The 17,609-nt window shown below is 38.1% G+C and overlaps 1 protein-coding gene across 2 annotated transcripts in view; it reads right to left on the reverse strand.

Moving 5' to 3' along the window:
• Positions 1 to 17,609, reverse strand: part of LOC150098729 (complement factor H-like) — a 601,741-nt gene that overhangs the window by 413,493 nt on the left and 170,639 nt on the right. For both annotated transcript variants that reach the window (XM_090405340.1, XM_090405339.1), the window contains exon 8: positions 494 to 670. In XM_090405340.1, the coding sequence (XP_090261466.1) occupies positions 494 to 670 (177 nt within the window). The remainder of the gene's footprint in view (positions 1 to 493; positions 671 to 17,609) is intronic.

The raw sequence follows: 17,609 nt of genomic DNA on the forward strand, positions 1-17,609 counted from the left end.
TGCAAACAATTAAGTTTGCACCTGAAACAAAGTTCAAGTCTAAAGATGTTACAACACCAGGGCAACTCATTGTAAAGGTGGGTAAAGCTATGATCACTATTCTTAGTGAGATGTGCTTTACATTATGGGAAAATACTAAGAATAGTGATCAGATCTTTAGCCACCTTTACAATGAGTTGCCCTGGTTTTGTAACATCTTTAGACTTGAACTTTGTTTCAGGCGCAAAATTAATTGTTTGCTTACTTGGGATTAGGAGTTAAAATAACCAAGTTTATAAAATAACTTGGTTATCCTAATATATATATATACATATATATATATATAATTTATTTCTTTCCATTCACCAATAAAAAATCTTAGGAAAAAAGAATTGAAGTAAGTGAAAAAATCCTTACGAACTTTAAATATGAAATTAAACTTCATATATAAATTTTTTTTCTCTAAATCATAGTTTCTGAAAAATAGAAAAAACATGAAAAATGACATACATACTCTCTTTGCATTCTGGAGGCACACCTTTCCAAGTACCAAAGTTACAATGCACATTTCCATCACTCAGTTTTCTAAATCCTTGATAACATTCATATGTTGCAAAACTTCCATGAGCACTACTCCAAGATTTTAGTTGGCCATTTTTTATTTGAAAGTATGGTTTTTGTTTACACTTTCCTATATTAATGAGACATTAAAATAAATAAACAAATATATATATATATATATATATATATCATTTAAAGAATAAAATAATTTAAAATTATCTCAGCTATACTCACTGATTAAATTTAAAAAGCACAACAATAATTTAAACCAATGTAGAAAATAAATGCTGCAAAATAATTTTTGCATTTACACAGTCTAGTCATAAATACTGTTACAACTTGATAAACTTTTAAATACTGTTACAACTTAATAAACTTTTGAAAGTTTATTTTTCACTAGGTTAGACTATAATAAATTTAGTTTAATCCTTTATCCCAGTGAGAGTAAACAAAGTTTGTACCTGAAAATATCTTCAGGACTGAATATAGTGTTGTACTACACTATAGTAAAACTCATGTAGTACAACACTATATTCAGTTCTGTTATATGTTCTATATTCACTCTCATTTATTATATTAATAAACTTTTAAATACTGTTACAGCTTGCATAAACCTTTAGACTCTTAGTAAATCATTCACAGCTTTCAGCACATACAAACAACATATATAGCAGCACTCAATGTTCAAAATGTCCCTCTTTTGCCTTTGTGCATGCCTGAAGTCTGTGAGGCCAATATTGATGACAGCACACACAACAACCAATGGAAATGCTGCCACTGCTCACTCCAAATACAGCTTTAGGCTGCTGATGCTGGGGTATCATTTCTTGCAGGCTACTTTCTCAAGCTCCAACCACAATCTGAATCATGACTTCCAGATGGCCAATCAGTGATCGTTGATATGTGGTCAGGAACATTTGCCTCGAACCACTGCTGTGTGGTCCTTGCCTTGTGTACAGGGGCTGAGTCTTGTTGGAAGGTCCACTGCCTACCATAAAACAAGGTGTTGAAGGGCTATGCCACAGATTCCAGCACAGGGTCTTTATACACTTTGGCAGAGATTTTGATCATTTTCTTGCAGAAATGCAACTTGAATACCTCTTGATATGTCACCCCACCAAACCATCATTGACATAGGGGTGATGATCTCTCTGAATCTTGGGTGCTATAGCATGTGCTGTGTGGGGCATATACCAAATCATTTTGGTGGTTAAATGACTCTTCAATGGTGAAAATCTTCTCATCTGTGAAGAGGATATCTCTGTGTCTGTTCTTTGCATACCACTGGAGAAGTGCCTTTGATTTTATCACCCTCAGCAGAGGGTGATAAAATCAAATGACAATCTAATGACAAATCTAAATGACAATGACAATAGGCTCTCACCTCAGGTCATCAGCTAGCGTGACATTATTCTCTGCAAAATGTTCATCTCTTGTGACATCACTTCCTGAGTTCTCACAGAATTATGGCAACGTGTACCTTCAAAGTCGTCACAAGCTGTTGCATCCTAACACAGCATGGTTGGCCTGTTCATTGGCAGTCAGATACATCTTCTGTATCGTTATAATGGTCAATAGTCCAATACACAAACATTCTACTGATCTGAAGTGTTTTTAGTGTGCTGAAAATAAAAGGCAGCAACATTCCAACCTTGTGAAGTGCTACTACATGATACTCATAATCTCCACACTGCATGTTAACCAGTAAAGCTAGACAACTCTCTCTACTGATAAACACATGAATGTTGGCTGCACGCACTGCCACTAGTGGAACTGGACTCACACAATTCTCTGGGCAGTGTGGGGATATGCAGAAGTTGTACAAGTATTTATGGTAAGATTAGGTCTAATAGTACACTAATAGTATTCATAGTATACTAATAATGGGGAGGGTGCTAGTGAGCCAAGTGCAGCGGACGCGATTTGAAGAGCTCCTGATTCAGATAAGTTATACTAGGAATAATTAAGTATATATGCGTAATTGGTTGAGTAAGAACGGCTGTAAACGTTGTGCGCTACCGGTATTATTAGTGTGGGGATTTTTCTTGCTTAAACTAAATTACAAAATCGTTATTATTAGACCGAGTAACCTGCAGAGAGAAAAAAAAATGGTGGCGGCATTGTCATTCCATGATTGTAATTTAGATTTCAGTCGTTTCATTAAGTGTGAGGTCTGTTATATGTATTCCTTCGATAACATAAATGATTTGTGGATGTTTAGTGCGGATGGAAGAAGGGTGTGTGGAAGTGTGACCTGAACGAGGAATTGATGAATGCAAATATGCAATTGATGACAGAAAGTGTTAGTAACGATTGTGTCGCGAGTGCACGTTTGAAAGAGAAGGATAATGCGGAAGAGAGACGAAAAAATGTTAAAAAATCAGGAAAAAAGAAAAAGAGCGATTTGAAAACTGTAATGGATGTTAAAAGGGACGAAAATGAGGCGGAAAGAAACAAAATTGAGAGAACGAATGAAAGTAGAAATGGTGTGATGCAGAAACTGCAAGTAAAAAAAATCGAAAGAATAAATGATAGCGAAAAAAGAATGAATGATGGCGAAAGTTGGACGCATGTTGGAATGAAAGTACCGAAACAAAGAAAGATGAATGAGAGTAAAAGTGAGAAGAATGATAGTGAAAGTTGGATGCATGTTAGTCCGAAAGTACGGAAACAAAGAAAGATAAATGAGAGTGAAAGTGAGAAGAAGGGGTCAAGAGTTAGAAAGTTAGAAAGATTTAATAATAGAGAGAATGTGTCGCGAGATTCGGAAAGTGAATTGGATTGGATGAGGCAAGAAATGAAATGGATGCGGAATGAAATTAAGAGAATTCAGGTCAAAACTATTAAAATAAATCATGATGGCATGAAAGAGTTAACGAAAGATGAGCGAGTGGCGTTGTATGGCGACTCCATTATTAAAGGTGTGCTAGAGGATAAAATGCACAAGGTATGTTTTCCAGGCGGTAAAATGAGTAGAGTTATTGAGGCATTGGATATGAGGTGGAAGCAAACAAAAGAGTTAATAGTATTAATTGGTACAAGTGATTTGAGAGAGAACAAAGAGCATGTAAAATGAATATCAGGAGGCTGCTTGGAAAGATAAAAGAGAATAGTGTGACAGGAAGGGTAGTCAGTGTGTTGCCTAGGTATGATTGTGGTGAAATGAGGGGAGAGAGCAAGGATTATGAACGATATTCTGGCTGAAATGTGTGAGGAGATGGGAGTACAGTTTGCTAATGTGTGGAATGAGTTTGAGGGACGAAGTGAGCTGTATGGGAGCGATGGACTGCATTTGAGTGGTTATGGTGTGAGTCGCTTGGAGAGACTGCTGCTGGAAGGTAGAGAAGTGAATAGAGAGAATGAATCAGATCGAGAGGGGAGTGATGTGGAAGAACAGGAGAGTAAGACAGGAGAGATTGAAGAAGTGGATGTGAATGGGGAAGTGAGTGGTATGAGTATAGAAAATGAGAGAATGGGTGTGCAAGAGGAGCAGGGAAATGGGGAGGCTCAGGGTGGACAGGGGTACATAGCGTGAGATAGGTGGATGCTCCAACAAGAGGTGAGAGCATGGGTAGGAAGGAAAGAAATGGAATGACCAGGGATCAAGAGGAAACAGATGGAATTGCAAAGGGTTCCAAAATGAAGCAGAAAGGGAAATAGCCCCAGTCCAGCATGGAGAGATCACATCGAGTGAGTGGTATCAGTGGAACTAGCTGTAGATCCAGAAATGAGCTGTTGTGTTTGTATACCAATTCTAGAAGTATAAGAAACAAAGTGGATGAAATGGTTGCACTAATTGCATCTGTTCACCCAAAGATTGTCGGAATAAGTGAGACATGGTTAGATGAGGACGACAATCTGACAGGAATAGAGATGGAGAGGTATGATGTGTTTCGTGAGGATAGAAGGGGTAAAAAGGGAGGGGAGTGCTATTAATGATAGAGAAAGAGTTATGTCCATACAAGGTAGTGATGCAAGAGGGAAATAAGGCCAGTGGTTTTTAGGCAGTATGGTGTAAGATAGAGGTGAATGGAATCAAATACTTGGTGAGATGTCGTTATAGAACCAGGTAATGTGGATGGTGGTGATGGTGAAATGTATAGTCAAATTATCCAAGCAAATAAGAAAAGGGTGATCATTATGGGTGATTTTAATTATGGCAATATAGACTGGAATGATGAGATAGCAACCGGAAGTAAAGAAAATGAATTTCTTGAGTTTTTGAGGGATAACTATCTCAGACAGTATGTAACAGAGGGCACGCGAGGATTGAGGGTCTTGGATTTGGTCATCTCATCAGAGAATGTAATTATAAATGAGGTGTTAAATCATCCACCAATTGGTGAGAGTGACCATGAGGTGATTACCTGGGTGGTTGCCAGCAGTGTGACTACCTCTGTGAGAAAAGGGTATATGTGGAACTACAAGGGTGGGGATGATTATGAAGAGCTCAGGAGACAGCTTGTGGGTGTGGCATGGAATGAGGAGTTAGCTGTAAAAGAGATCAGTGCAGCTTGGGGGATTTTCAAAAACTATCTAGTAGATGCAATGTCTAAGTGTATTCCAAGGGTGAGAAGGTTAAATAAGGCAGGTGTGAGATGGATGAATAACGAGATAAAGCATGTGATACAGAGAAAGAGGGCATTCATACACAAATAACCAATTTCATGAGGTCTACAAAGACTAGGCAAGGAGGGTGACTTGGTTGGTGAGAGTAGCTAAAGAGAGGTATGAACAGCAGTTAGCTAATAAAGCCAAAAAGAATCCTAGGGAGTTCTTTCGATATGTAGCCAGCAAAAGAAAGAATGATTATGGAAGGATGACACTGATTGGAGGAAATGGTATAAAGAAAGCTGTTGCAGAATGTGTGGTGGAGATACTTAATGAGCAGTTCATAAAGATCTTTCAATCTTGTGAATGTGACTTCATGGAAAGATTGAGAGCAGTTGATGATGGGGAGGAGAGACCGACTGTAAGTCAGCAAGAGGTGTTTGGGGAGTTGAGTAAACTAGATATAAATAAGGCTGTGGGACTTGATAATATATCGCTACGTATGCTGAAGGAATGTGCCAGAGAGTTGACACCTGCATTGACATATTTTTTTAATACGAGTCTTGCACTTGGTCAAGTTCCTAAGGAGTGGAAGGAGGGCAAGATTGTGCCACTTCATAAAGGAGGTGATCGAACTCAAGCATCAAACTATAGGCCTATCTGTGTGTCAGGTGTTGTAGTTAAGTCATTGGAGAAGCTTGTGAGAACTAGGATCCAGAGTTGGGTTGATAACAATGGTATAATCTTTGATGGACAGCATGGATTTGCTAAAGGGAGGTCATGTATTAGTAATCTACTTACTTATTACAATAAAGTGACTGCTTCCTAGGACAGAGGAGAAGGATACACAGTAATATACTTGGATTTTGCAAAGGCTTTTGATAGAGTACCTCATGATAAGTTGACAGTCAAACTAGAGCAGATGGGGTTGGATATTAGATTAGTGCATTGGATTGGAGATTGGCTATCTGATAGGTATCAACAAGTTGTGTATGGGGGTGCGATATCCAGGAAAAGGAAAGTCACTAGTGGAATGCATCAGGGGTCTGTTTTAGGGCCATTACTATTTAACTTGTATATTAATGATATTGGCGAAGACTTGGATGGAGATATTCAGTTGTTTGCAGATGATGCAAAGTTGGGACGAACCATAAAGAGTAGTGAAGATGTTGTGGCCTTGCAAGAAGAATTGAATAAATTGAGTGATTGGGCAAGAAAATGGGGATGTGAGTTCAATGTTGCAAAATGTAAGGTTTTAAAATTTGGAAAACAAAGATGGGATGCAGAATTTATGCTTGGTGAGAATATATTGTTGGAGGTAGAGGAAATAAGAGATCTGGGGGTGATAGTGGATAAGAATCTTAAATTTAGGAGACACATCGCCAAAATTGTGAAGACCACACAAAGACTTCTGGGAATGATGCGGAGGACACTGACATGCAGAAGTAGGGAGATTCTTGTTCCATTATATAAGGCTTTGATTAGGCCACACATGGACTATTGTGCCCAGATTTGGTCACCGGGTTTGCAGAAGGATGAAGAGATGTTGGAAAGGGTCCAAAGGCGACTGACTAAGGTAGATTCTGACCTCTGGAATGTTGATTATGAGGAAAGATTGAGAAGATGTAATTTCCAGAATCTGGTGGAGAGAAGGAAGAGGGGAGATATGATAGAGACCTACAAGTTGGTAAGGGGTTGTTATAAGATCAATGGTGGAGAAGTTCTACAGAGAATAGTGGGAGATCAGGGGAGAACCAGAGGTCATCCCTAGAAACTGTATAAAGAGGATGTGAGTAGGGGAGTGAGAGGCAGGTTTTTTCGTGCAGAGTTGTGAATGATTGGAATGCCTTGCCTGAGAGTGTGGTGTCTGCAGGGAGTTTGAGTGTGTTTAAGACCCGGTATGATGAGATGAGTGTGTAATAAAAGGACCTCCCAGATGAATCTTTGACTCCATGAGGTCTTGTTTAATAATAATAATAATAATAATAATAATAATAATAATAATAATAATAATAATAATAATATACATGTGGGAATTATTAATCAAACAGATAAGCTTAGGTTGACGGTTATTCATGACTTATTTTTAACAGTATTAACAACACCAAACAAACTATTTTATCAAAAGACGTTTTATTAGCTGCTTGTATTTCACTGAATTTCAAATCAGCATCATCAGAGCACAACACAGCTTGTATATGTGACACTCACTGTCATGTATACAAGCTGTCTTGTGCTTTGATGATGTCGATTTTTGAAATTCAGTGAAATATAAGAAGTTAATAAAACATCTTTTGATAAAATTGCCATGTGGGAATCATTGGTATAACTCCCATATATAAAATGTGAACGTAATTAGTGTATGTGTGAGAAGCTAATTACCAGGCTAAATTAGGAATCTGATCATTAGATCAATACACTACTTGTTTCATTATATGTCATTTTATCATGAGCTTGAAAAAAAGTTTATTCTAGGATTCTTTTATAATGGTGCAATTTCTTGTAACATCAGTTATCTACATAGTATATAATCAAAGTGCTGTTTTTGAAATTTATCACTGTTACAGTTTGTAGGATTATTTTATACCATGTAGTTAAATGTCAATATTATCCAATATCATTAAGTGCTAGTGTAATTTTGCAGTCTCACTTTAATGCATAAAAAATTGTTCACACCAGATTATTATTATTATTATTAACAACAGACTTCTATGGAGTCAACAATCTGATTGTGAAAGATCTAACTTAGCAGCCAGTATACCTGTTATACTGAGTATCAAACTGATTTACACTCCTAGCATTCACAACACATTCTGCTAATTCATAGTCAATTGTGTAGTATGCAGATATGTGAATTAAGTAGAGTAGACGGTGGTTGTGCAGTATAGGGTGTCCTTCTGAGTCCTTGCACTCAACAGAGGTGTTATATAACAATAATTGCAAATAAACACAGCAGTTCACCTTCAGGTGAGGAAGTTAAAGAGGTATGTGGTAAGTGGTGATAAAGGTGATTGTGCAAGGGCGGGTGTGGTGGGAAAATCACAGTCAACAAGCGGATTTGGTAGGACTGGTTATAGACCTCAAAGTGAACTGCTGTTTTTAGTGGCAAATGTCAGAAGTATCAGAAATATGAAGATGGAGATGAAATTGTTTCCCTGATTTTGTTCACCCCAAAATCATTGGAATAAGAGAAACATCTGTATCTAATCTGTATATCTGTATATCTGGATATTGGTAGATGTACTAGAGAGATTGGTGAGAAGTAATCATTCAAAAAAGAGGTTGAAAACACCAGTATTCTCTGTGGTTATTGCATGGTTTTGTTAAAGTGAGATCAAAGGTGACAAATGCATTGTATACAGGACAGATACATATACGTAGGCGGTCTGAAAAGTTCTTGGCCTCAACCACAGATGGCAATACTATCGGAAGGATTTTTTTTCTAAGTTGGTGCATCTGTCATAAGCATCCATCATGTGAAATTGCAAGTTATTATATCAAGTAGTTTCTTTTATACAGCTGTCTGAAACAAACATGTTGTCCGTATCCCTTGAAATGGATAAAATTGAGTATCGTGTGGGTATAAAACTCTTTGTAAAAGAAGGTTTAACGTCAAAAGAAATTCATTCGAATTTATTTTGATGTTATTGACACCTTTATTGACACTCTTCTCCTTTGTATTCGACAATTAAGAAATGGGTTGCCAAGTTTAAATGTGACTGTACCATCCTTGAAGATGATCCACGTGAGGAAACGTCCAAAAAGTAACAACAACAGAAATTTATTATTCTTATTATTATTAGGGGCGACTCCAGGGAGTCCTTAGACTCATCGAGGGAGGCCCAAAACATGATGTCCATACAACTATACGACATTCTCACAGTATCTATCTACCTTGCCTTGAACTCACTCACCGTTATAGCACCCACAACAGACTCTGGCAGCTTATTTCACTCATTTACCACTCTAAAAGTAAAGAATCCAGCTCTAACACCCCTGCTAACCACACTCTTGCTCAGCTTCCATAAGTGTCTCCTAGTTCTCCCACCACCAGTCCTGATCTCAAAAATATCTTCTGAATTAATCCTATAGAAACCCTTTAGCAATTTGAATGTCTCAATCATATCTCCCCTTTTCCGCCTATCAACTAATTTCTGCAACCCACAAATCTTCAACCTCTTCTCATATGGTTCATTCCATAGATCTGCTATCATCTTAGTCACTCGCCTCTGGATCCTCTTCACCTCCTCCCCATCAAGAAGGAACCTAGGTGACCAAATCTGGGCACAGTAGTCGAGATGAGGTCTTATCAAGGTTTGGTACAGAGGTACAATAACTTGCTTGTCTCTGCTCGTCAAAGTATTTTTCAACAACCAAGTGAGTTAATGAGCTGATTTAGCTACTTTTGCAATGTGCTCCCCTAAACTTCATCTCCATATCCACCAAGACTCCAAAGTCCCTGGCCTCATCAATCTCCTGCAGTACAGTTCCACCAATGTGGAACTGTACTGCAGTTCATCAGAACCATTCATCATAATTCCCATATAAACTAATGGTTCCTTCATTTTTTCAATGTCACCACCTGGATGATATACTTTTGCAAAGTGCTCGCTCAGTAACTCCACTATATCGACTTATTCAGTGACCTCCTTACCATCATCATTCCTTAAAATCATTTTGCCATGTACAATTTTTTTTTTGCTTGCAGCATATTGAAAGAACTGTTTGGGATTCTCTTTAGCTTGCATAGCTAGTTTCCTTTCATAATCCGCTTTTGCTTTTTTTACCACACTCATTACCCTTCTGGCCTGCACTTTATACCGTTCGTATGCCTGCAGGTCACCTCTGTCTTTAAATTCCCTCCACAGTTGTTTCTTTTTTTGCAGCTCAAGCTTAATGGTGTTATTCATCCATTTAACCACTACTTGTTTTAGTATTCGGACCCTAGGTATACAATCAGTCATAACCTCCTGTAAATGCTTCTTGACCACTTCCCATGCTCTATCGATATCCAGCCCTTGCAGTTGTACATGCCATGGCACTGATCCAAGCAATCTCCTAAGCTTGTCATACTTGCCAGCATGGTAATTCCACATATATCCTGTCTTAATTGAAAATTCCACACTCTTAGCCACCTCCCAGCTCAAGACCATATGATCACTCTCACCAATAGGTGGCAACATGATCATATTCATTACAGTCAAATTCTCAGATGCTATTACCAGGTCAAGCACTCTCACATCCCTAGTATTTTCAATTACATGCTGTTTCAAATAGTTATCCCTTAATAATTGAATAAAATCCATTTCCTTCCTCACATGTGTCCTCTCCTCCTTCCAATCAATGTTACCATAGTTAAAATCCCCCATAATAATTACCCTCCTTCCACTCATTTCATCAATTTGTTTATGCATACTATCTCCACCATCTATTCCATCACCTGGTCTATAGCAACACCCACCTGTATATTTTGTTCTGCCAGTCTCAATCTCACACCAAATAGCCTCAAATGAGCTCTTTTCACTATCCTGTGATACAACTTCAATTTTCCTTGGCTGCAGTTCATTAGCTATTATCAATAACACCCCTCCCCCCATTTTATTCTCTCTGTCCCTCCTAAACACACTATAACCTATACTTTCTATCCCACTAACTATATCATCTTCTGTCAGCCATGTTTCACTAATGCCAATAACTGTGGCCAGGAAGAGCCAATCAAGGCCAAAAATTCTTCCTTCTTGTTCCTAATACTCCTGGCATTAGTATACATGAAATGCAGTGGTCCCTTTTGTCCCAGCCCTATCTTGATGCATTATTCTAACTATCCCATTCCAATTTTTTGTCCTTAGTAGTGGCTCGGGTACATTATATACATTCTTACACTCAGCTGTCTCACTGAAGTCTGCATATCCACTTACCCCCTCCTTGGTAGTTCTAGTTTCCCTGGTTCTGCACATTCATTTTCACTTCATTCAGCAACACTTTTTCCAGTCTCCTCACACCAAATCCATTCAAATGCAGGCCATCCATCCTTTTGCCCATCAAACTCATTCCACATATCCACGAATTCCACACCACACCGTCTGTATAACCTGTGCATAATGTCATTTGCGATTATGGCCCTCCTTCTAAACTCCTCTCTGTCATACTGTGGCAACAGACTCACGATTCTAACTCTATCACTCTTTTCTTTCGCTACCTTTAACAATACTTTCAAGTCCTCTCTCATAAAAATTTATCTCCTTTCAATTCATTCATACCCACCACAACTATCAATTCTTTCACCCTCTGTTTTTGCGCTCTAATACTCTCACTTACATCCTTAAATTTTGCACCAGGACTCACCATTCTAACTCTGTCACTCTTTTCTTTTGCTACCTTTAACAATACTTTCAAGTCCTCTCTCATAAAAAAATTATCTCCTTTCAATTCATTCGTACCCGCCACAACTATCGATATATAAGTAGGGTTTGAGCATAAGAGTGAGAAGAAGGTTCTTTACATGATGAGTCATTGGGGAGTGAAATGCACTGCCTGAGTGTGTTGTGAATGTAGGCATATTGAATCAGTTTAAGGCATGCTTGGATGAGCTTTGTATTGAGTGTGTACCTCCCATGATGAATCTATGACTTCATGGAGGTGTGATGTTAATAATAATAATAATAGTAATAATTTGTACCCAACTTCTAGAGTCCTCACAGCTCAATTAGTTTTGACGATGCCCTTTGGCCAGAAAGACCTGAATTCCAGCCCATGGAGAAACTTTACCAGGTTTTTCTAATTAAAGCTAACTAGTCTTTTATAGAGGTAGAAAGGATTTTTTTTTTTCCCATGGAAAGTCAGATTTTAATCTTACAAAACAGGCATAATGGCCAGAAAAGAGATGAAGAAATGAGGATCAAACACTCTATTCTGTCATATCTGCTTTCAAAAGCTTGCATGATACAGTGTTAGTCTTCATATCACAGATCTCTTTTCCTCTGCTATCCATTCTAGACATTTCCCTTGGAAGAACAAAATTTACAAATGATACACCTCTATGGATTCTCTACCCAACACAAGCATCCCTCAACAATTTTTTCATGTAGATTGAAAAACAAGCTCTTGACTCAGCCCTCTCTCAAACCATTTATCTGGCTAATACATGTTGATGATGTTTTCTCTGTTTGGCCTCATGGCCAAGACACATCTGATGCTTTCTTCAGTCACCTCAATAGTCTATATCCTAGAATCCAACCTCTCCTGCAGGCAGATACATTCACAGACTTTCTCATCATCATCATTCCCCCCCCTTCTACACTCAACAATATGGAAAAAAAATTCTAATCAATAGAGCCTATAATCATTTTTCCAAAGAGGCCTCTCTTACAGTAGAACTCAATCATATACACTACACCTTCCTGTCTAATGGCATCAGCTACTCATCATCATCATTTATTTATAATTTTACAATTATAAATGGGGAAACCAATCAAAACAAATAAGTAGTCTGTGCACACTAAGATAGGACTTGGAAGTTATTATGACACGAAGGAAAACCAGGCCTCTCTGTCATATGCTAAGTGAAGGATCTCTGATGCAGAGAGTTGGATGGAAACGGGGAGAATATTGCTGATATATTTCATTTATGGAGTTCGGGGTCTGCCTCTTTTTCTTTTTCCATCTGTAGGGGCATAGAGGATCCCTTTTATTTGGTTATTTCTTTAAACAGTGCTGGCTAGAAGATTTTGCTGGGTTTCATCTAATATAGTAGAGTTGGGAATGTGGTCTTCCCAGGAGTAATCCAGGATATTTCTTAGACAAGTAGTTCCAAAGCTATTTATAATATTGGTTGCTGCTTTTGTTGAGATGTTCTAGGTCTGGTAGCCATACAGAAAGATAGGCTGGCTAGTGCACTTGTAAAGATGAATCTTCGTCTCCTTTGAGATGAGGCTCGACTTCCATACTTTATTAAGACTTCTGTGGAACTGCAGTGCTTTCTGTTTTCTGGTTTTAATGCCTGTTAAGGAATCTGAGATGTGTGATCCAAGGTATACAAAGTCCTCTACTTCTTCAAGGTGATCATTTTGATTTATTGATTTATCAATCCTCCCTAACCCATGACCTTCTCCTCAGAAGGAGTTTTGTAATACTATTACCATTCCCTATATCTGGGGATGCTAGAACTCAAAATAATAATAATAATAATAATAATAATAATAAAGTAATAAAGAATAAGTAGCCAGAATTCAAAAAAAATTTAATCAATGTACACCTTTAAAGCCCCATTTAATTAACTAACTACACTTATCTGATCCACTAAGAACTAATTCCCTTCTCTCTCAGATCGTGGTGCATATAGAGTTCACTATAACTGCAAGTTGGCCTATAAAAATACATCTGGCATCACAACTATGATCAATCTGGTCTACAGACTATGCTCTATATACAACTCAAGGCATCAGAAGAAAACCACCTTGCTCCATTGCAGCAAATTTAGAACAGAAAGACTGTTTTAAAATCTGCACCTGCCCTCAGAAATCAACATGAGCTGAACAAATATGATTGTACAAAGCTTTCCAAAATATGGAAAACACTAATACTTTTGAGATCCCACTTTACATTCTAGGCTGTTCAAATGTGTCCACAGAGGATATGCCTACCTAGTTAGGACTATGGTTTTTCATCCACATGATTCACAGCTTATGTATGTGTTTTACAAGTTTCATTTGTACTCCCTCAAGGTGTCTCACTGACTGAGACAAAATATTGAAAGAATTAAATAAGATTTTAATCCATTCTCAATGCTGTTATTATTATTGTTTATTATTATTACTATTATTATTAACGCATCCAACCTCCATGGAGTCAAAGGAACCATTGTGTTAGGTCCATACTCTCTCATGCAAAATGGTCAATGAACCATGTTTTACACCCATTCACAATTTCTGCACTCGCCACACTCTCAGGCAATGCAGCCCCATCACTAATTACTCCATGTAAAGAACCTGATTCTCAATCCCTTTCTTCACACATCCTCTGTATGCAGCTTCCAGGGGTAACTTCTTATTCTATTCTATTCTTGTCTCCTCTACTGTATGAAAAATCTCTTCCACACTAATATGGCAATGATTCCTCACATGCTTATATGTCTCAATCATATCTCCTTTCCTCCTATTCACAAGGCTATGCAAGTTGCATTCCCTCAATCTCTCTCTCTCTCTCCTCACATCTGACATTCCATAGACCTAACACTGACTTACTGAAAATTATTTTGGACCCTATCCAATACATTCTCATCCCTGTGAAAACCAGGCAACCAAATTTGCACACAGTAGTCCATATATGGCCTCATGAATGCCTTATATAAAAAGGAACCATAACCCCCTTTGCTTCTGCATGTCACTGTCCTCCTCACTATTGCTATTATACATTGTAATGTTCTTACAAATTTAGCAATGTGAGCCCTAAACTTCAAGTCTCTGTCCACCATCACTGCTATATCTCTCATCTCTTCCACCTCCTTCAAAATTTCCCCATTAATGGTATACTCTACATATTAACCTTTGCCTATGAAATTTCAAAACCTACACTTTGCAACATTAAACTGACAACTCCATTCACTTGCTCAATCATATAGTCTATTGAGATCCTCCTGCAAGGCCACAACATCTGCTCTACTTCACATAGTTCTTCCCAACTTTGCATTATCAGCAAACAGTTGCACATCTTCAGATAAGCCAGTCCCAATGTCATTAATGTGCAAGTTAAACAGTAATGGTACCAAAACAGATCCCTGTAGCACTCCATTACTGACCTTCCTCTTTTGGAATACCACTCCTTCATACACAACATGCTAATATCTATCTGACAGTCAATCAGCTATCAAACTCATTAGTTTATTATCTCATCCCATCTGTTTCAATTTAGCTACCAGCTTGCCATGTGAGCAGTCAATTAAAGGCCATTAAAAAAAGTATAACACTGCATACACAATTTTAGCAATGTGACTCCTAAACTTCAAATCTCTGTCCACCATCATTCACAATCTTTCATCTCTTCCACCTCCTTTAAAATTTTCCTATTAGTTGTATATGCTGCATCCCAACCTTGTCTATGAAATTGACCTTACACTTTTCAATATTAAACTGATAGCTCTGCTCACTTTCCTACTCATTTATGGAAATTCTCCTGCAATATCACATCTGCTCTATTTCTCGTAGTTATTCACAACTTTCCATCATATAGCTACATATCTCATTTTCCCCTTATATCTAACCTTGTGTGGACATAATTTCTCATTATCAGAAGCATTTCCCTCTCCCATCTTGCTCTTCCTATCTGCATGAAAACATCATATCCTTCCATTTCTATTCCTGTCAAGGAATTGAAATGGAATGATATTTGGATAAGATATCATTCCATGGTTGGATAAGATATCATTCTTATCCAACCATTTTCACTCATTTGAACTAATTTAAGGCAAATATACTCAGTCAGTGTAACAATTTCATCTCTGTTATTTCTGATACTCCTGGAATTCATAAATAAGCATAACAATTCATTTCTTGGTTTATGACCAGCCCTTTCTATGATTTGTCCAATTTCCTCTTGTCTGCTACCTTTTGTCCTGTATACCCCCCCCCTCAGAGTCACCCCACCATGTATTCAAGGCCATTCCATTCCTGTGCTGACTATTTCCATAAATGCATTCATTACTGCTTTCAGAATCTACTCTCCTTACACTGCTCCCTGCCCCACCTTGTTTGCCTGTCCAACTTGCATTCTTGTTCTCACATTCTCATCTCCATTAATAATTGATAATTACATCATTCATTACGCTCCCTCCCAGCAGCAGCAGCCTTTCCAGATGACTCACTCCAAAACCATTCAGATGCAGTCCATCCCTCTTATATAGTTCTGCTTGTCCCTCAAACTCATCCCACACATTCACTAATTGCACTCCTCCTACCACACTGCTGCTGTCTTTCATTCTCCTCAATAATCTCCTGATATCCATTCCCAACCAAACCATTTGTTCCAACCACAAACTCTAATTCCCTTGCATTCCACTGCTTCATTCCATTAAGCCTCCAACATGAGTTTCTTCAGCACTTAAGCCTTAGCGCACATTGTATAAGCAACTGAGTCCACAAATTAGAAGAGGAAAATCCCTATAGTTAATTTTAATTATGATAATAAAAAGACTGAAATGAATTATGACACCCACACAAAATAGAATGAATTTCTCAATTTGTTGCAGGACAGCAACCTTAGGCAAGTACATAACAGAGGACAGACAAGGATTGAGAGTCTTGGTTCTGATCACCTCATCACAAAATATTAAATGAGATGTCAAATTGCCAGTTAGTGACAATTGACAATGATTATCAGTGATGATCCATATGAGGATTTCTCATATTTTCTTACCATACAGGTTACCCTTCTTGTTTGGGCCTTGTACTGCTCACAGGCTTGCTGCAACTTCTGCTTAATGATGCTATCCATCTAACTCATGCCTAACTTATCCTCCTAACTCTGGGTATACAGTCTAATAATGTTTTTTTACAAACATACCTTGATCATCTCATTGATCTCTATCTCACACACCAGAGAGTCTCAAATGAACTGGTTTCTGCATCCCTGTCTTCCTGATAATGTATTTCTACTCCTCTAAAGCTGCAACAGTTGCTCTACTCCTCATAATTCTTTCTAACTTAGCATAATCTGCGAAGAGCTGTATATGTTGAGTTACACCTAGCCAAAAAATTAGGACTCTTGCAGCATGTATGAGTTTCATTTAGTGAGAATTTTTATGACCTTTTACAGAAGAAAATTTAACACAGGTGAAACTTCTGTATAAAAATATGCTAATGCTCATTCTCAATGCATGTAGCAAAGAGAAATCTAAATTTTTTTGCAGAAACTTGAAATAAAATCATAAAATCTAAAACAAGGTTAAAGCCTATGAATGCTATCATTGTTACAGAAACAATTCAAAGTGGTATAAGTCTCTGATCAGACCACACTTGGACTATTGTTCTCAGATTTGGTCCCCAGGATTTGAAGGGGATAAATTAACTGTGGAAAGGATACAAAGACGGATGACAAAGATGGTTTCAGGACTGTACAAGGATAGTTATGAGGATCGGCTGAGAGAATGTGGACTGCAGAGTTTGGCGGATAGAAGAAGGAGAGGTGATATGATTGAGACTTTTAAACTGTTGAGAGGTGGTTACAGGGTTGACACTGGGGAGTTCTTTCGCTTGGTTGATCAGCAGGAAGGAGTGATGACAAGAGGCCATCCCTGGAAGTTACGAAAGGAAACTGTGAGCAAGAGGGTAAGGAGTGGTTTCTTTGTGTGGAGGGTGGTTGAGCCGTGGAATGCATTGCCTGATGGAGTGGTGGGAGCGAGAACGGTCAGTGACTTTAAAGAGTGGTATGATAAACTTTGTGTTTCTCAGGGGGGGACCTCCCCTCGATGAGTCTTGACAGACTTTATGTCTTAGGAAGGACCTCCCTCGATGAGTCTTTTGACT

This window comes from Typopeltis vanoorti, chromosome 15 (genome assembly GCF_054136105.1).
Source record: "Typopeltis vanoorti isolate ZY-2024b chromosome 15, IOZ_Tvanoo_1.0, whole genome shotgun sequence".
NCBI lineage: Eukaryota > Metazoa > Arthropoda > Arachnida > Uropygi > Thelyphonidae > Typopeltis > Typopeltis vanoorti.